The sequence below is a fragment of the Myxocyprinus asiaticus genome, chromosome 12 (assembly GCF_019703515.2).
Source record: "Myxocyprinus asiaticus isolate MX2 ecotype Aquarium Trade chromosome 12, UBuf_Myxa_2, whole genome shotgun sequence".
NCBI lineage: Eukaryota > Metazoa > Chordata > Actinopteri > Cypriniformes > Catostomidae > Myxocyprinus > Myxocyprinus asiaticus.
In genome coordinates this window covers 21,713,520-21,733,848 of record NC_059355.1, presented here as the reverse complement: position 1 = coordinate 21,733,848, position 20,329 = coordinate 21,713,520, and the positions used below count along the sequence as shown (strand labels likewise).

General features: G+C 40.6%; 1 protein-coding gene across 7 annotated transcripts in view; it reads left to right on the top strand.

The window, feature by feature from the left end:
- Positions 1–20,329, top strand: part of LOC127448716 (guanine nucleotide-binding protein G(I)/G(S)/G(O) subunit gamma-12-like) — a 75,973-nt gene that overhangs the window by 50,307 nt on the left and 5,337 nt on the right. For 4 of the 7 annotated variants that reach the window (XM_051711464.1, XM_051711467.1, XM_051711470.1 and 1 more), the window contains one exon: positions 18,770–18,882. In XM_051711464.1, coding sequence (XP_051567424.1) covers positions 18,790–18,882 — 93 coding nt within the window. In that variant the 5' untranslated portion in view covers positions 18,770–18,789. Of the gene's footprint in view, positions 1–5,688; positions 5,709–9,301; positions 9,453–17,642; positions 17,749–18,769; positions 18,883–20,329 lie in introns of those variants that run through there. The other 3 variants (XM_051711469.1, XM_051711465.1, XM_051711466.1) reach the window with 3 other exon arrangements.

The following is a 20,329-nucleotide window of genomic DNA, read 5'->3' as shown; positions in this document are numbered from 1 at the left end:
CTCTCTCTCTCTCTCTCTCTCTCTCTCTCTCTCTCTCTCTCTCTCTCTCTGGCCAGTAGGGACAGTGTGTAGTCATTCATGCATCTGTGATGCAGAGCTTTTTGCTTGTGCATACACGCCATTGTTGAGGGACACTGAAGATAATGCCATGATGAGGACATTTTTTTTCAGTTCCTCCTTTCAGTCACACTGAAATATCTCAAACATGCTGTGCATGGTGATTCAGGTGTTAAGCAAATTTCCCACAGAAATTTGTTACCTAATGACCGTTCACACAGATTTTTCACAGAAGTTTCTCACTCCGATTTCCGTTTAGAGGGGTGGACCTGTGTGTGGTCTTGAGACACTGTGAGCAGTTTCTCCTTTTTTTTATCCATCTGTAGCTGCTCTGAACACACATCTCCTTTCATTCATCAAATTCGTCTAGCTGCATGACACTCAAGCAAACTCCTGTATTAGTTGCAGACGCACCTGTGAATAGAAGCATGTTTGCATTGATGCATTTGGCAGATGCCTTTTTTTAGCTAGCGATTTACAGTGCATGCAAGCTATAGTTTTTATCAGTAAGTGGTTCCCTGGTAATCAAACCCAGGATCTTGGCATTGCTAGCAACATTCACTTTTTTATGTACTTTTTTTTTTTTTTTTTTTTTACATAAACAAGAATGACAATAATCATAACAAGGTTTACAGTGACATGTTCTTACTTTCATCCTACTTTTGACCCTCTCCCACCCCAGTAATTCTACTTAAAAAATCACACACAAAGTAAAAATATATACTGTATATACAGTACATGATATGAAATACATCTGTGTGCATATGTATATTTATCTTGGACCTTACAGTGTAAAGAATTATCAGCACAGAAACGGAATGAAGAATTCTTACTGTGCATTGCTTCTTAGTAGAGTCTTAATAAATTCTAGAAAGTGACCCCATGATTTCACAAACAGATCATGAGATTCTAAATGCAACTTATTCATAATTGGCAATATTAGACATAAGCTCCAGCCATTGTTCAAATGAGGAGGGTGTTGTTGACTTCCATTGTCTTAGAATAATTCTGCATGGCTAGGTGACACCGTAGGCTAGTAACATTCTCTACCGTTTGAGTTACAGGAGCACATAAAGTGAGTAGAATGTTTCTCACTGTCACTCTCCATCTCCTTGTGCATGCATGCATTAATTTAAATGCTGATAAAACAGTATATGCACAGATAGTACCTGCTGTGTTTGTGTGTTGCATTTGAAAGAGTTTGATGAAAGTCATCATGATTTATGCACAGACAGATTATTTGTTTGATTAGATTAAATATATTCTTAAGTATTATTGATGTGGTTATACAGACAACTGATAAAGTGAACATTTACGAGCATGTGGTGGCATAATACATGTTACTTTTCTCAGCACTGGCAGCGATGGACCAGATGGACCAATCAGAATAATTTGCGATTACAGGATAGATAGGGCATTTGATTTTATCATTTTCTATAGATTGCAGGGCCGGGCGTCCATGTGTATATCAGGTACCAATCTTTGGAACTAATAGATTTAAACAAGCATAAGCATACTTTTTGGCGTGCAGATTTCCCTATTTAAGACAAAATTAGCACTCAAAATTTGAATGCAGCCCAACAGAGGATTAGGCTTGTCTGGCCAGTAAACGTCCCTTTGATCAAGAGCCTGTTGTTTCCATAGGCCACAGTTATTAGCCAACAGCATTTGCACCCTGCAAATGTATCTTTTAAGGTCTTTTTCTCAGGAGACAAATCTGAGAATCAGAAGACTTAAAGTGAACTGAAAATTCTTTCATCATTTACTCACCCTTATACCATCCCAGATGTGTATGACTTTCTCTGTTCTGCAGAACACAAACAAATATTTCTGAAAGAAAATCTCAGCTCTGTAGGCCCATAAAATGCAATTGAATGGTGACCAAAACTTTGAAGCTCCGAAAAGCACATAAAGGTAGCATTAAAGTAAACCAGACGTCTCCAGTGGTTTAATTAATGTCTTCTGTAGCTATCAAATAGATTTGGGATGAGAATAGACCAAAACATAACTACTTTGTTTTACTATAAATTTGAAATCAACTGTCTCCTTGGCGATTATGATTTCAAGCTTGATTACACTTCCTAGCACCATCTAGCGCTCTGTGCATGCAGCAAGCACTAGGAAGAGTAATCAAGCTTGAAATCATAATCATGCCTAGCGACTACAATGGCAAGATGTACACTGAAAAAGGAGTTATATTTTGGTCTGTTCTCACCCATAACCGATTAGATCGCTTCAGAAGGCATGGATTAAACCACTGGAGTCTTATGGATTACTTTTATGCTGCCTTTATGTGCTTGTTGGAGCTTCAAAGTTTTGGTCTCCATTCACTTGCATTGTATGGACCTACAGAGCTGAGATATTCTTCTAAAAAATTTCATTTGTGTTCTGCAGAAGAAAGAAAGACACACATCTGGGATGGCATGAGAATAAATGATGAGAAAACTTTCATTTTTTGGTGAACTATTCCTTTAAGCAAAAGTCTTCATTTGCTCCCCATTTATTATCATTGCTTTCTAGGAGAAACAATTAAGATGACACTTTTTTGATTTTTTTTTTCAATGGGTGTGTGAGAGACTGATGCCGTTTAGAAGATAAAAAGCACACATAACCTCACAGTGTACATGTGACACCATGTTTCACAGATAAGAACATGCTCTTCTATTGTAAAGATGTGTGTGTCTGTAGAGCTGTTCCTCACATTCCATGTCTCATCCCTGCTGTCTGTTTATGGATCTTGCTCTTTCTCTTCTGGTTGCTTGTTAAAATAACTCTTTTTAAGAAACAACAAAACAGTTTTAGGATTGTATTTTCTTGCGTTAACTAAAGTCATAAGGATGGTTTAGAGATTTAAATCGATTGAGATAGTAAATCAGGGTGATTTTTGCATATTTTAAATAGTGAATTCGTCAATAATGACTTCCATCTTTGTTATTCTTGGCACATAGTTGACAGAATGAGGTACATTCATATCCAAAGTGTAAACATAGATTTGCATAGAAATGTGATGTGATACTATCAAAGCTGTTGACGCACAGATCGAGACTGCTAAGCAGGCTTATGCTTGTTTGCTTAACTCTGAACAGAACAGTAATGCATATACAGTAGCAAACATTGGACAGTATACAGTATGTTGTTATTAGGTGCATTACCGTAGTTGCTAAATCTCTGTCTGTGCACATTTGTTGTGGTGTTTTTACAGCTCTGTTATGTCAAGAATTTATGCATCTATTCTTACTGCCTAAAGAGGAATTTTAAAAAGAAAGAAGGTAAAAGGTGACTGAAAGATGACTGATCCTTCCCCTGCATCCTTAAAGTGGCAGTTTCAGGAACACACCCAAAGCTTTACTGTACTTGCATCTGCAGCAATTACTTGATTCCAGGCTGCTTTTGCTTACGTTATGAACCATTGTGCTTCATACATACGCACACACTGCCTGCGCACACATACAAATCTTTACTTTGCTCTTTCACTGTGACCATTTACAGAGGGATTTAGGTTTGTGCATAGATATACTGAGAATAAACAAAGTTTACATGCAAAGACGGGCTGTAACAAAAACTTTTGGATCTGAATGGCCTGGGAGCATTTGATGTCTTTATTATGTAGGAAATAAAAGCAATCCATTGTGGTTGTAACGTACGGTGGCTTTAATTTTATGGTGAGGACTTTGTTAATGGGAGGAACCATTTGAACTCCAAATTGACTCCATTGTGAAAAAGGCCCAGCAGAGGTTGTACTTCCTTCACCAGTTGAGGAAGTTCAACCTGCCACAGGCACTGCTGATACAGCTCTACTCAGCAGTCACTGAGTCTGTCCTCTGCACTTCAATAACTGTCTGGTTTGGTTCAGCTATGAAATCAGACATCAGAAGACTGCAAAGGACAGTTCGGACTGCTGAGAGGATTATTAGTTGCCCCCTGCCCCCCCTTCAAGAACTATACACTTCCAGAGTGAGGAAAAAGGCTAGACAAATCACTCTGGACCCCACTCACCCTGCCCACTACCTTTTTGAACTGTTGCCTTCTGGTCAACGCTTCAGAGCACTGAGCACCAGAACTGTCAGGCACAGGAACAGTTTTTTCCCTCAGGCTATCCATCTAATGAACAGTTAAAACTGCCCCATTGAGCAATAACTATGTGCAGTACACAGTTTAGTCTTTCTTATATTTATCTGCCATTTCATTCCTCTGAAAAAAAAAAAAAAAAAAAAAAAAAAAACATTTGCACTGTACATAACAGATTTGTATTTACACTGTACATAACAGATTGTATTAGATTTGCACTACCCATGGGCATGTGTGTATGTATGTATGTGTATAATTATTTTTTATTTTTTATTATTATCTATGTCTTGCTGCTGTTTTTGTATTATTTTTGTATTGTTGTACACTGGAAGCTCCTGTCACCAAGACAAATTCCTTGTATGTGTAAGCATACTTGGCAATAAAGCTCATTCTGATTCTGATTCTGATTCTGAACCAGATTCTTGTGATATGACTTCAGCCTGGCCTGGATTCTAGACATGGACTGGATTCACTGGCAGAACCTAAATGTGTGTGCTCGGCCAGCACAAAAATAGCCTACTCCAGAGCTCAGGGCTCCAGGAAGTGGTATGTGTGAAGGGAAAGAATGGGATTGAGCTCCAGTCAGCATCAGCCCCTCCTCTGTTGACCCTGGGGAGGGTACTGTGGCCAGATCACTCCACTTGAGCGTAAGAGACACGTTCTTCCTGTTGCAGCTTTCCTGTGTGGAGGCTTGCTGGGGAGATTCTGTCCCTCATATTTACTCTGCTGTGAAATTATGACATCCCCTCCAACTCTCTCGGAGCGTTGCATGACCGACGAACGTCAGAATTGTGTGAAATCTGTACTGTTGCACAGCAGGAAACAGAGGGTAGAGCAGCTTAACATGAAATACTCTAATACTCAATGGTTCTTCCTCAGTCTGTACGCAATTCTGTAGTAAAAAAATTCCTGTAAATGATAGTGATAATGTTTTTTTTCTTCTTTTTTTTCTTTCTGGAATGAAAAAAATGGTCATTCCAACCGTTTCTTTTATGCTACACAAAAGATGTTTTGTAAAATATCTATAGTGCACTTTTCCGTACATTGAAAGTTAATGTGGATGTGGTTTCCAACCTCCCCCCCCCCCCCCAAAAAAAGCTTTTACTACCATAAAAGTATCATAAATATAATCCATACGACTCATGCTCCATATTCCAAGTCTTCTGAAGACATAATATAGCTTTATGTTACTAAAAGATCAAAATTAATCAAAAACGTCCAAACAAACGAAAGTTATTGGCTAAAAATCTTTTTGCAAACATTGCATCTCAAGATGTGTTGTGACGGCAATGAGATCAGACATTTACGTTTATGCATTTGGCTGATGCTTTTATCCAAAGCGACTTACAGCGCACTGATTACAGGGACAATCCCCCTGGAGCAACCTTGAGTTAAGTGCCTTGCTCAAGGACACAATGGTGGTGGCTGTGGGGATTGAACCAACAACCTTCCACTTACCAGTTCCACTTACCAGTTCAGTGCTTTAGTCCACTACACCACCACTCCAAGACATCATTGGTCTTGCCACCAATCACAACACGACGTGTTTGAATATTTTTAATTGAATGCATGCGCAAATGAGGGTGAGTAAATCATTGCAGAATTGTCATTTTTGGATTAACTATTTGTTTAATTTCAGGCAATTTATAAAAAAAGCATAGTGAAAGAATTTTGTCCCACATTTTAGGTTTGCATTTTATCCATACTTGTATATGTGCTATAAGTTGCTTGCTTTAGTGTTTCTTCCTAGCAAGAGCATGCTTGGCTGAGAATTAGAGATTCTTCTGGTTCCATGAGGTAAATATAGACCTGAGATAGGTAGGTAGAGTCCTCCTAACATATTCTGAGCAGGTCAATGAATTTGTTTGATTTTGAGGAACAGAGATCCTTCCGTGTGCCACTCTTGTTTCTTTGTATTTTGAATACTGAAGCATGTGCACAAGTAACCACAACTTCCTCATCGTCTACCCTGAATGCAAAGATCACAGAAAATAAGGATCTGCTTTGAACCATGCAATGACTTTGAAAAATGAAAGTGTCTGTTGTGCATCATTGAAGAACACACAGAGCTCAGACAGACTGCTCGTCTTCATGTCTGGTATGTGTTATCAGGTCTATAAAGGTGAGTCAGTGCTACACAGTGCACTTATTGTTTGTACAGAGAGTGAAGCCTTTCTACTTTCTCGCCACACAAAGAGCCCATAATGAAAACTATTCCAAGATAAAACACCTCAAGAGAGACCCAAACAAAAGCCCTATCATGATCTTCTAATACTGGCTCTCAGTGAAGGTGAGCATCCACACTGTCATTATAGACCTCCACTTGACTCATGAGCCTTCTTTCATCTCTTCAAAGATGTGCACAGAAATAACAAAACAGTTGGTGAAGAAAAGTTGAGTGGCCACCAGCAGCTCTGAGGATGCCAAGTGATTTAAAGTGTTTGTATTCTGGGCATGTCAGTGCACTTTACACAGTGGAGTCACTGGCAGGGAGGATAAAAGCCGAGTCGATTTTTGTAGTTACCTGTTCCTGAGGTTTGTTTTTGCAGTTCATAACACATTTTCCCTTTGTTGTACCAGTCATAATAACATTTGATCTGCAGATCACTTGAATGTTTATGCAGTTATTGGGCAAATATCCTACAGGGTTAGCGTTCATAAACTAATACAAAACAACAAATTATTTGCACTAGTTTTACTTTATTAAGTTCCAAAGGTGCCATACCATGGACATCAAGATTTTCCCAGCTCGTTTGAAATAAGATTTCAGAACTCTGGCTCAGCGGCGGCCATGTCGCGGAACGCTGGCTCGGCAGCGGCCATGTCGCGGAACTCTGGCTCGGCAGCGGCCATGTCGCGGAACTCTGGCTCGGCGGCGGCCATGATGCGGAACGCTGGCTCGGCGGCGGCCATGATGCGGAACGCTGGCTCGGCGGCGGCCATGACGCAGAATTCTGGCTCGGTGGCGGCCATGACGCAGAATTCTGGCTCGGCGGCGGCCATGTCGTGGAAATCTGGCTCGGCGGCGGCCATGTCGTGGAACTCTGACTCGGCGGCGGCCATGTTGTGGAACTCTGACTCGGCATCCACCTCCCCTACAGTGAACGTGGAACCAATGATCTCTAGGGCGAGGTCGATATATTGAGCCAGGCTGAGGGAACTGTGACCGCCAGGCATCAAGGAGGAGATCGGCTCACTTAACCCCACCCTAAAAATGTCCTTGAGGGCGACCACATTAAAATCCACCTGGCTGGCCAAAGCGCAAAAGTCCTCTACGTACTCCTCCAGGGGACGATTCCCCTGACGTAGCCGTATGAGCTTAATTGCTGGGTTCATAGTTGGGTCAAGTATTCTGTAACGATGCTGGCACTGGCAATGATTATGACGATGACGTGAAGATTAGAAGAACCCAAGTGCAGTTTATTTACAAAAGTGAAACCAATAACCCTAACTACAAATGCGAAACATAAAACATAAACATGAACTTGACTGAACTTAAAACTTGACTTGACATAAACATACATAACATAACATAACATAACATGGCTTGACTTGGCTAGAACAAAACACATCCACATACATTCAAGGGACAATGGAAAACATGAGGGCTTAAAAACAAGACATGGGAGAACATAAACCAATGAACAAACAGAACTGATAACAAGATAATTAAACAATAAACCAATGAAAACATTACACATGAACATGGAGGGAAAACAGGAATCACATGACAAGGGAAACAGGAACTAAACATTTCAAAATAAAAGACATGAATCAACAAAATACACATGACACAAATGCTGTCGATTTGGATGGAACCTTTAACATTTCTTGAACACAGTGGTTCTCAAATGGTGGGTCGCAACTCACATCCCTGATTGGGTGACAGAGAGCAGTAAAAAACAATGCTAAATGCAAATAATAGAATGCAACTAACCATACACCATAATCATGCATAATTAGGATAGTAAAGTACTGTAAATAGGCTCTACTGAACAAAACATTTTTGGGCAAGAAACCTTGACTTAACAGGCCAAATGAGGCCACTACAAGGTGCATGCTTACCCTCAACCCATTTATTTTTAGATTGTATCGTACAATAGGCATGGTCTAAAAGCAAACAGACTTCATGCAGCAGGTTTGCATGCTCTCCCCCAACCCATCTCTCTTTATCCTGGTATGGTGTATTAATAGTAGCAGATGGTGGGTTAATTCATTGATGTTGCATCTGGTTGTTCCTGACTGAACTCTCCCTCCCTTGCCGCCCCAATTCCTGTCCTGCCATACCTCTGAAGGGCCACACATTCCAAATGCAAACATCCTTCCTCCCTGCTCAGCTGCACCACATTTGATGGTCATTCTCTGCTTTTGCCCTCACTCTGCCATGCAGATGTGGCGTGATGCTCACACACTTTAAAATGAAGCCGGTGTCTCTGAAGTCTCTTGCCTGGCTCATTCACAGGCATTTGGGAGAGTTGTGTGTGGGCCACACAAGGAATGTGCAGGGAGGGAGAGATCTGATGTCTCTTGTGTACAACTGGTGACTGTGTGGAGATCAAACGCATTGTAGCGCTGTGGTTTTACTTAATCCAGCACTATCTAGCCCACTTACACTGGATCTTGATCACAGAATTAGTGTGCCAAAAGTAGAAAAAATCAGAGTGAAGTAAGAAAAGAAGGCAAAGTTTGTGCTCATGCAGGTGCGCAAAGAAAGAAAAGAAAAAAACAGTGCCAAATATCAGGGTTTCATAAATTAGCATCACCCGCCTTAGCTCCTGGTGGAAAATGCTGGAACAACACCGTTATGATGGCAAAAAGCATGTTTCCCTTTGAAGGCCATTCAAAAGTAATCATGTATTCTAAAATAAATTTGTTGTCCAAATAATATATAAACTGTAAGTATTTAATTGTATTTTAGGAGATGTTTTACCAGTAACAGATATTTGTTTATGGACGGCTCTAAAAAGTGTGAAATATTTCTCCTTATCATTGACGATTAAAGAGTCACATGACAACTGGTGCTGAAACTTAATGCCATGAGCAAAGATGGGTCCCTTCATATCTCATATTCTGGGGGCTAGCCAACCAACTGCCATTGAGATGAATGGAAGCAGACATCTCTCTCCTGGTATTATAGAGACTTCCTTGCCAAGTCCTCACTGAGAATTGTCCAGGTTGCCGTTGGTACCTTATTTTCCCGGATGTATCAGGGATCTATGTGTGCGTTTGATTTTCACCTCTTTCCCACATTCCCTCAGTCTGAGACACTGCGGAGACATGGGAGAAACAGGCTGTGACTCACTGGCTAAATGTCCTGACTACACACTGTAAGTAAAACAACTTCTGCTGAGCACCTGAACATGACACCTCTGAGGTATTCATGCAGCAATCTGTCATCTTTTGTCTGACAAGATTAAGTATACTTGTCTTTTAATTGGCTCTTATCGGTAGACTTGCTTTCATAGTTGGTGCTGTAGTGTTTGCTGTAGTTTGGCAGTTTTATGTGGGAGGAGAGGTTAGTCTCTTTGTGTCTCCCTGGGCATCATTCTTTCATCTCAGCTCCAGACTTCATGCCCACAGACCTTACACGGACCTTCCACAGTCTATTTACTGATGATTTGATGCATATTACACACAGAACTGGAAATCACTTTCTGATCTAGTAAGCTCAGCTTTTATTGCCTGATTTTACACAACATGTTTAGGAAACTGAGAACCGGTTCGGAGTAAGATCCATTTTTTAATGAAATTATTTTCATAAGGTTATTTTCATTAACTGTTCTTGAGCGTGCCTTCTGTCGCCGGGGACAGGCACTGTTCCTGCACTGCTGAAGCACATAGCGTGACCAGTGTAGTCTGATTCCTAAATGAATGACACTTATTAAGTGGTTCTTTTAAGTGAATCATAACAGACATCGCAACCCGTGTAGTCTGATTCCCGAACAAATGACTCTTATGTGCCAATTCTTTTAAGTCAGGGGTGTCAAATGTGGCCTGCAAAGGACTCCAGTCTGGCCCGTGGGGATGATTTGAGGAAAAAACAATGCTTAAAAACATTCACGTTGATTTAACCTGTTATATTGGTATAATGATATTTGTTAAGCTACAGTAGGGCAGAAAACATTTTAACTTGAAGTGTTGCGTGAATGTTATAACTTTCATCATCTGTGAAAATTCATGTAATTATGCATGAAATTCAGTGCTCGCAGATTCACGCCGATCAGTAAATGCCCCGCATATATCCACAACATTCCCAGGACAACACATCCCACTGTGAAGTTTGTGCACGTTTTTCACAGCAATAATGACAACATGGATCGGTATAAGGATAAATATTAGAGGTAATAACTTTTCAATTATTTCCAGAATAATTATTTTTACTTCGGCCAACTCACGAGTTATTGGTTTTAATCAGTCTGATGAATCCTTCACTGAATGAACCCACTGAAACACAGCAGCTGAATTATGTCTGATTCACTTAAACTGCAAGTCTTTGCTCTCTGTCACGGTAAAATTAAACAAGAACTGTGTTGTGTACAAAAACGTAATTCTGTCATTACACTTATTTTTCAAATGATAAAAATAAGTTAAGATACACAGTTTTTGTAATAAATGGATTTCTAATTTTTAAAAATTATATATATGCATGTATTAACAATTTGGCCAGCATACAGTGATGCTTAGTCCAATCCGGCCCTCAACCTAAAATGAGTTTGACATCCCTGTTTTAAGTAAATCAAAAACATACAGTGCAACCAGTGTAGTCCGATTCCTGAGTGAATGACTCTATGACTTTTGTTGTAATCAGTGGTATTTTATAAAACAAAATTAATTAAAGAAATGTACTACCACATTTTAGTTTTAGTAATTTTATTTAATATATAGTATATAGGACCAATTATTAAATTGTATTGATGCAGCCTATGCAAAAAATAAGTCTGAAAAGTCAATAAGTCTCATATGGCAGCACATAAGTCATTATATGGCAACAGAACAGACAGCTAAGTGTAGTGAATGCAATAACGATTGCTTTCTTTCCAAAATTTCTTCCTCAAAAGTAAAGCATCGTAAAGGAACCAGAATCTTTATGAAGAAGCAAAATCGTTAAATTCATTACGATACCCACCCCTACTTCCGGCAATAAGGGCACACATATTTTTCTATCAGTCAGGAAACAAAGTTTTGCACAAAGTCAGGGTACCGGTTGACACAATGCGCACTTTTGGGGGTAAAATAATCACCGGATTTTACCAAAGTTTGCCAGGTTAGTGTATTCAAATCTTTTGAAGATATTCAGTGTTTCTGTATTATGTGTGTGAAATAGTCTGTACTTTTTTATTTTTAGACAGCAAAAAATTCCCCCCTATTTTTCCATTGTTTTCTGTACAACCGTTTGTGTAGACTGTCATGCCATTTTTTAAATGAATGTTTCAGTGCCAGCCTATTATTGTGGTGTTATCTATTTCATATATACCTGTCACTAAATGGAACTTAAAAACAATATGAACTGTGGTTGGTCACTTTGCATATCAGTCAGATGGCCTCTTCCTGTGTAAATGTCCGGTTCTTGGCCAGAATAAGCTGCATTGTGGATCACGCCGTTTAGTCAAATGTCTTGCTTCGCGAGACTATCTATTCTTCGACTCCCAGCTCTCCATTTAAACACATTCACAAGCACTTATTCACCTCTATCAGCACTCCTCTCCCCCCTCCTTTCTTCTCCCAAAGCCCTGTGTCACTGTGAGAGAGACTGTCTCCCTTCTTCCCCACGCCTCATGGCTTCAGACTGTCTGTCTGATAACATCAAGCTCTAGGAGATTACGTCTCATGAGGGTGCTGTTAAACTGGCCCTGGCTACCTCAGTCAACAATTTTTTGCTGTTTGGTCGTACCCTATCTCCCACTCTACAAGCTGGAGTGTGTAGGTCCTCTGATAGCACAGTCTTCATTGTCCTTGCTGTGCACTGGGTGTTCTGAGAACTCAATGGCCTTATTGTGTTTCAGCAGCACAAGGTGCAATTTTAGGCACAACAGTTGCTTAGCAATTGGTCTGCATAAAGGAGAGATAATAGACCTGTGAAAAGAACATTGTGGGACAGAGGAATAGAAAATAGCTTGATCTCTTAGAACTTTTTAACCCATCCTGCCACCCAGTCCTTAAAGAAATCAATGCTTAATTCTTATACAGCATGTCTTAAGACATGCTTGCTGGTGGTAAGACAAGAAGCTGCTTCTGTTGGTCCAGTTTGGCCATGGGCTGTTGCTCTGGTCAAGGGTTCCCATGTGAGGTATGACCAGCCATAAAATTCCTGTCTTACCATTGAAAATGCAGCTGTTTACATAATCCTCCTTGATTCTCGTAAAGGTTTCTACCTCCCAAGCCTAGTTTCTGAATATGAATAATATTACTGTGAAATGCTTACTGTAGTGCACAAATCATCAAATACTTTTGCGGTATTTATAGTAGTCGCAAGGAATGCATTTCAAATATTTTTTCATGCTTCAAGTCAGTGGAGGTTGCCTTAGCAAGCACCACTAATAATATTGCTCATACTTAGGGTAAATGACTTAAACAAACACCTTACCCCCCCCCCCAACTCAAGCACTCTAATGCGTGCTGTCTGGAAAACTTGCGCCAGATTCCCGCAAACAAATATAAACAAGGGTTTTGATAGTGAAGTGCTCCAGTTTCACTTTAGTTTAATGATCCTCTATAATGGCATTTGTTCTTGGTCGTTGCGGGATCATATGCACATTGTTAATGACACGCAGTGACACAGAGGAGGAGATGCCTACTTTATATCTGTGGAGATGACAGAATGAAGAAACATACACACAGTGAATCTGAAAGGTCTTCCTTCATACAAAATAAGGGCTCATGGGTTTAATAGGAGTGCCTTAAAATAACATATGAAAGTGAAGAATTTAGGACAGACATATTTACTATAATATAATAGTATAAAAATATAATACAATAGTACAATAATATAATAGTCATGTGCTACAGTAAAAAGTGTTCATGAACTGATAATCTGACATCGTACTAGTAGTGAATGTAACTCGCTGTTGAAGTGCCTCTAGTGTTTATTTCACCAGGAAACTGCCGCGATACATCCAACGAGCCACATAAAAATTATTTTGCTAATATTTATAGTAAAGTGATTTCTATGAGACCAGGTTGCATATTTAGGGATGTGAATACCACAGGGAACACCCTAGAAACCATCTAGCAAATTATGGTATTTTTCAAACAGACAGCTTCCACATTATCTTCATAAAATGAAAAAATCTAGTTTCTAATTAATTATTTGTTTCTTTTCGATGTGTAACAAATTTAAAAGTAATTTCCCGCTCTCTGTGCTGCTGCTGTGGTGGTCTCAGTTTGCCAGTGCTCTGCTATTCCTGGAGTGCTACATCAGAAGCTGGGGTGATGGCTGGAGCCGTTTTGTCCTGGCTGAGATCCAGACAGGCAGAGGCAATGCCAGAGAGGGAGGGAGGTGTGGGTGGCCCGGTGGGCAGCTCAGTCAGTGGCAGCAATATTGCTCTGTGCCCAGAGGTGGTCCCTGCTCTGCATTTTGGTGGTCTTACAAATTTTTCCCTTGTTCTTGTTTGTTAGTAATTCAGCTTGAATCACACACTTCAAAGCTGGTTATAGTCCCCTCTCTTTCTCTCAGCTCACACTCTCTTGCTCCCCCTGGGTCCATCCTTAGAGGGTGACAACTATCCTATGCAGTCTCCCCTTTCATTCAGTCTGTATTATGTCTTCTTTTCAGCACAGTTGTTTTAGTGGGGCAGGGTCACAGTAAGGGCAGAGGTGACGGAGATGTAACAAAAGACTGAAGGGTGCAGCATCAGCCCGGGCTTGGAGTGTGCTTGACTGATTCATAGGTCTCTATCTAAAGCTGTAATTACAATTGAGACACCAAGATGAGCTGCCTGGCACAGTTCAGAGCACCTCGAGTGTCCTTTCTCTTTGCATAGCTGCTAGCACGAGAGCTTCGACTCTGTCTGGCTCAGCTCTCCAGTACTGGTCAGCACCCTGGCTGTTTCTCAATGTGCATTCTTTTGTGTTCTTACGTTCTCGTGGACTCGTTCTATGTCATCATCCACTGCCGAAGTCTGATTCCAGTCCTCAAGAACGCAAATACAGAGAACGCAGGAAATTACCCAAATGTGTCCTTGAAATCGAGGATGCATCAGATGGTGACTTGTGGGCAAGAACTCGGTGCAACGGTGGCAGACGAAGGACATTTATCGTTTTGTTTTGTTTTTTCCTAAAGAGTTTCCCGCTGAAAGCTTGCGAAGTCGTTATATTCCGTCAATATTTGTTGTTTTTTTTGGGCATCATTTTAATACAGTAATAAATATGGAGAAAACAAGTGTTTAAAGACTTTATTCTTTTAATGTGTCACTAGTCCTGCAAAACCTTACTGGTGTGATGATATTAATGCTGTCACTGGTGTGATAATGCCAGTATTTCTCTCACTGGATTCAAATGTGCTGTGATGGTTAATTGCGCAACAGGAAGATCGCAGCACATCTCAAAGCTCGCAATAGATGCGTTCTGCGTCCTCCTGTCCTTCCGAGTTCGTTCTTCCAAGGTAGCTTGGCAAGACTGGTCTTCATAATAGCACAAGTTTGTTCTCTGCATTCTTAGAATTGAGAAACACCCCCTGTGTCTACTCTACACTTAAGCCAGTGTAGTGGTTAGCTTGCTGTTGCTGTTAAGTTGCTGTTGCGTAGATAGCACAGGGCATATGCTAACAGCACTTCAGTGACTGCAGTCATGCGTGGTGGAAACACCACACACTGCTTTCTCAGCATGAAAAGGATAAACAAGTTCTTGAGAAAATGGAAGAGTCTGTTTCTGTGAATTCACTAAACAGTCGCAATTCGGTTTAAGTATAAATGCACTTAAATAGAAGCACACTCTTACAACTATACATCCCTGATGAGATTTTTTGCCTGCACCACCAAAACGTCCTCCTTGGTCTGTTGCCTGCATCACCAGAACATAATCTTTTGTGCGTATTTAAAATGTCATTCTATTGCCATTTATTCAACTTATTCATTTTGGAGGATTTCAATACTTTACTCAAAGGTACATTTTTAAATGAAATGAATGAAAATTCTGTCATCAGTTGCTCATTGCTTTATTTATTTATTGCTTGTTTGCTCATTGTTTTGTTTGCGGTGGGACTTGAAAGAAGTTTCACAATGTCTGGGTTGCAGCTCAAGAAATTAGAAAAGAACTATAGAAAGTGATCATTAAATGATCCATGCAATTTGTGCGCTATATTCCATATCTTCCGAAGCCTTGTGATGTTATTTTTTCTTCTTTTTCTGGGGAACAGATCTAAATTTAAGTATCTGCTTTGTGCAACAATCAGCGCCCCATCCGCTGAAAGACTCACATCCCAACCGTGCTCATTTAAACATTCAAAATTGCCGCCTCAAAAAGTGTTATGACAGCTTTGAAGTCAGTGATGTCAAGTGTTATTGGCTCTCTTGTGTCACATTCTAATGTTTGGATGTTTGTTTTTGAGAGGAAAATTTTCAGCGATTTAAACCTTAAATTTGATTCTTTTCCTCACACAGAGCTATCATATGGTTTCAGAAGTCTATAAATGCAACCTAAGTTGTTTGGAATTTTTATAGGGCTTTTTTGTGACCGAGAACCAACCTGCAAGATCTGGAATAACCTTAGAGGTCCGCACATGCCTCAAAATGAAACCCGAATCTGACCTGTACCTGAGACCGTGTGGCCCGACCCTACCCGGCCCAAATGGTATTGTCAGATTTTAAGCCCCACACCGACCGGAACTAGAAATCGCTTGCTTTATGATTTCTTCTCCTAGTGAGTATTTTTGCAATAGGCTGTATTTTATGTAAAATTGTTCAGAATGTTGAATCTTTGAGACACCTGCACTAAAAACAAGCTAGACGCAGTGCAACAAATGAAACTTTGGAAATTTGAAGTTCGCTGTCAAAAGAGACGCTGAAGAAACAGCAAAACGTGGTGCCACAGTCACAGACATTAGTCCAGCATGTGTTTACAAAGGAAAACAATGGAAAAACAGAGCAGACGCACACAAAAAGACGTCCAGTGTGAACAGGCCCCTAACTTGTCCATTTGCACGTGTCTGTGAGAGAGCATGTGGGCGAAACAAGTTGGGTAGGCCTGTTTATTTTTTCTTTAATTAAAAACCCAACCTGAACCTGAAGAAGCTTGAAAAACTGACCTGAACCCGGCCAGAAACTCCGTGGTTTCTCCGGCCCTCCCTTACAAAAATTGAAAGTTTATTGCAAATTTGCCACTCATTATTTTCACATGCAAATGAGCTTGTGATTTGCTGTAAATGTTTGCCAGAAGTGAACCTGCAGCAAACCTCTGGCAACAATGCACAGTTTGCTACAATGCTCATTTGCATGTGAAATTGATCAGTGAATGGTCTGCACTTATATAGTGCCTTTTTAACCTTAGCAGTTCTACAAAGCACTTTACACTGTGTCTCATTCACCCATTCACACACACACTCACACATCAATGACAGCAGAGCTGCCATGCAAGGTGCTAGCCTGCCATTGGGAGCAACTTGGGGTTCAGTGTCTTGCCCAAGGACACTTCAGCATGTGGAGTCATATGGGCCAGGAATCGAACTGCTAACCCTACGATTAGTGGACAACATGCTCTACCACCTGAGCCACTGCCACCCACATTAGTGGTGAATTTGCCATAAACTCTCGATTTTTGTAAGGACTGTCAGGCCCGGGTCGGGATGAAAACTTCTAAATCACCTTGTGCAAATTGCGCCATTGCCTGATTTGCATAAATTATTACTGATTCAGGTTCTAAGAAAACACAGATGCACTATGCAAATAAACCATGCTGTCAACAGGCACAATTCATTCTTACAACCTGTCCTCACCGGACACGAGTGGTGCTTCGCTTCAAAAGCAATAGAACATATTATAATCAATGATGCTGTCTACACTGGAAGTGTCCATTTCGGCGCGGCGTGTCGACAGTAAACGAGCGTCCCATTCCATTTTGCGCTGCACGCGATGATGCTACAACTGCCAACAACACAAATAAACCGTTTAGAACATTCGTGTCCAGTGTAGACAATGTCAAGCTGTTACGTTGCGTCACGTTAATGGACACGCCCGGTATAGACAGGGTGTAAGTGAATTCCCTTCTGTGTTTTATCACGACATTGTTATAAATATGAGAGTAATGAATAAAATCCCACAGGCCCAGCTATACAGTAGTTAGTGAGCCTTTTCTCTGCTAAGCTAAGGCTTTGGTTCTGGTCTGAGATTGGGGTGTATCCTGCTCTGACACACTCCCCCTCTCTTCCTGTTCCTTTGCTATTTATACATTCATACACATCTTTAATCATTTATACATACTGCAGGGAGAGGAGAGGAGTGAGTGAGTGGGTTAATGAAACGGATGTGGGTTCCTGGTAGGCTTGCTGCGCACTGGTTTTTGGCAGTTAATCATACTGTCATAATGCTCTTTTCTCTACACGTGAACCTCTGCTTGGCCAGCATGAGTGGATGCGGACCCATGGCTAGCCTACCGAGGGGTCAGAGGTCGTTGTGCTGAAGTGAGCGAGTAGTGAGTGGATTTTGATTTGCTCTGCTCTTGAGCGTGTCTGTCTACGTCAAAGTTCAGCTCTGTGCTGTTTCTGCGGAAAATTGACTCTCATTATTCAGAAGCCACTCTGAGGGAACAGACTGAACAAGATCTAGCCTTTCTCAGAATGGATGCCTCTTTTTTTGTGCTTGCATTCTTAATAAACCTTGATTGAACTTGACATCAGCTGAATGCAATCAAAGCTGTCTTTGCACAAATTAACACTTGCCTATTGTTTAAGAAAATGCCACAATGTAAACACATAATGTGTTTACACAATGGCCACGTACACTGCAAAATTTTGGGAGTGTCAAAAACATTTAATTGCAGGAGTGAAGTTGTAATTTCTACTACTACCCCGAATTTGCTGTGGTTGGCGTGGTGATAATCATAGCATCGTTTTGATGTTTTGCGGCTGTAAACAAACAAACAAACAAAAACAAAAAAAACATGGATGTCAACAGATAAACCTGTTTTATGATTAATGTGTGATAAGCAATTCTTGGGGCAACTAGCAGGGCTTAATTAGTGCCAAATTGGCCCGGTTGCTAGGGAGGGTAGAGTCACATGGGGTAACCTCCTTGTGGTCGCTATAATGTGGTTCGTTCTCGGTGGGGCGCGTGGTGAGTTGAGCGCGAATGCTGCGGTGGATGGCGTGAAGCCTCCACATGCGCTATGTCTCCGTGGCAACGCGTTCAACAAGCCACGTGATAAGATGCGCGGGTTGATGGTCTCAGACGCAGAGGCAACTGGGATTCATCCTCCGCCACCCGGATTGAGGCGAATCACTACGTGACCACGAGCACTGGGAATTGGGCATTCCAAATTGGGTGAAAAAGAGGAAAAAATCAACAAAACAAAAAAAGATGAAACTGCCGATTTATACCACTAGATTCATGAGAGTGGACTGATGTGTACTTGTTATGTTGATCTGCACTGCTGACTGCTCATCGGTAACACAGAACATTTGTCTGTATTAATTTTGCATTTGTTTTCCACACAGGTCTCTGAAGATTATCTAAAATGTCATCTAAGATGCAAAGTTCGAATAATATAGCCCAGGCCAGAAGGACTGTTCAACAGCTACGGATAGAAGCTAACACAGAGAGGATAAAGGTACAATACTAGTGCATGTCATAATAACCAATAAACATAGCTGATGAATAACAGTGGCTGTACCACTCTACTGTGAAGGTATTAGATATGTCATGTTACTTTGATGTACACCAATATACGAATGAAAAGTTTGGACACACTTGACCGAATTTATGTTTCTCATGACCTTTTACCTAAATACTTATACTTAAGTGCTTGAAATTTGTTTCGTTGACTAATATAAATTGTGCATGCGTATAAATATCTTTACAAGACTACAATTTTAATTATATTTTGTAATGGATAAGTTGGACCAGATGATGAAAGAAAAGCAGCCAACCAGTGCCCAGTGTCCATGGGAACTCCTACAATACTGTTTAAAAAGCATCCCAGATGGATACCTCATAAAGTTGGTTGAAAGAATGACCAGTGCAGTGCTTAAACCTAGGCAAAGGGTGACAACATTGAAGAAGTGAAAACATAAGATAATTTTGATTTGTTTAACATGTTTTCGTCACTACATAACTCCCTTGCTTGCATGTTATTGACGCTTTGATGTCTTTACTATTATTTTAAAATGGTGTGAAAAAAAGAATTTATAAAAATAGTAAATGCGTCCAAACTTTGACTAGTTTGTGTATGCTACTAATTGCAGCCTGATCTCACAAAAATTAAGTGACTGTGGTAACATGTTTAGCAAAAACTAATAACGTGGATCATTACAAGTTTCACTGCAGTTTCGAGGTGAAATGTCCACTGAGGGGTGCTAAAAGCAAGTTTAACATTCTCCCAAAAAGATGACGTTTTAAAGGTTAAAGACCCATACACACGCTACGTAAATACTTGCAATATATCGTTGCATTGTGAAATGTGTCAGAGTGCAATTCATAACCTAACGCAAGTACGCACTGTATTCTCAGCGTTGCCGCAAGGGGCGCTACAGCAGATTTTCTTTTTTCAGTCAGCAACTGTCATGGCAGAGCATCAATCTGAGGAGAGTTTTGCCGAACAAGTTAGATTATACAAACATATTTGCTGTGGTCTTTTCAGCAAATACAAAAGCACACACTCCTCAACTGTCGACATGTTAACTCCACCACATCTGGTTTCGTGGCACCTAAAAAAATCTTTTGTCCCCTTGTTCGAGGTTTGTAACTGCCAGAGCAGCACGAGTGCACGTAATGTATGTACAACGGGACCACGAGTTGGCGATGCATTGGCGAAGCGCTCGCGTCTGCGTTTGCGTACTTGCGTGAAGTATGTTTGGGCCCTAATGATCTATGGAGTTTTAAATTAATAAAACCTACCTCCCTAACCTAAACCTTTAACTGAAACCTAACAATAGTATCCTATAAAGCAAATGTGATATTATCTGTTTTTCTGTTTTGAAATTAACAAAGCCAATGTCCCTACCCTAACTGCTGCATCTAAACCTAACCGATACTGTCATTAAAGCAAATGTGAGTTG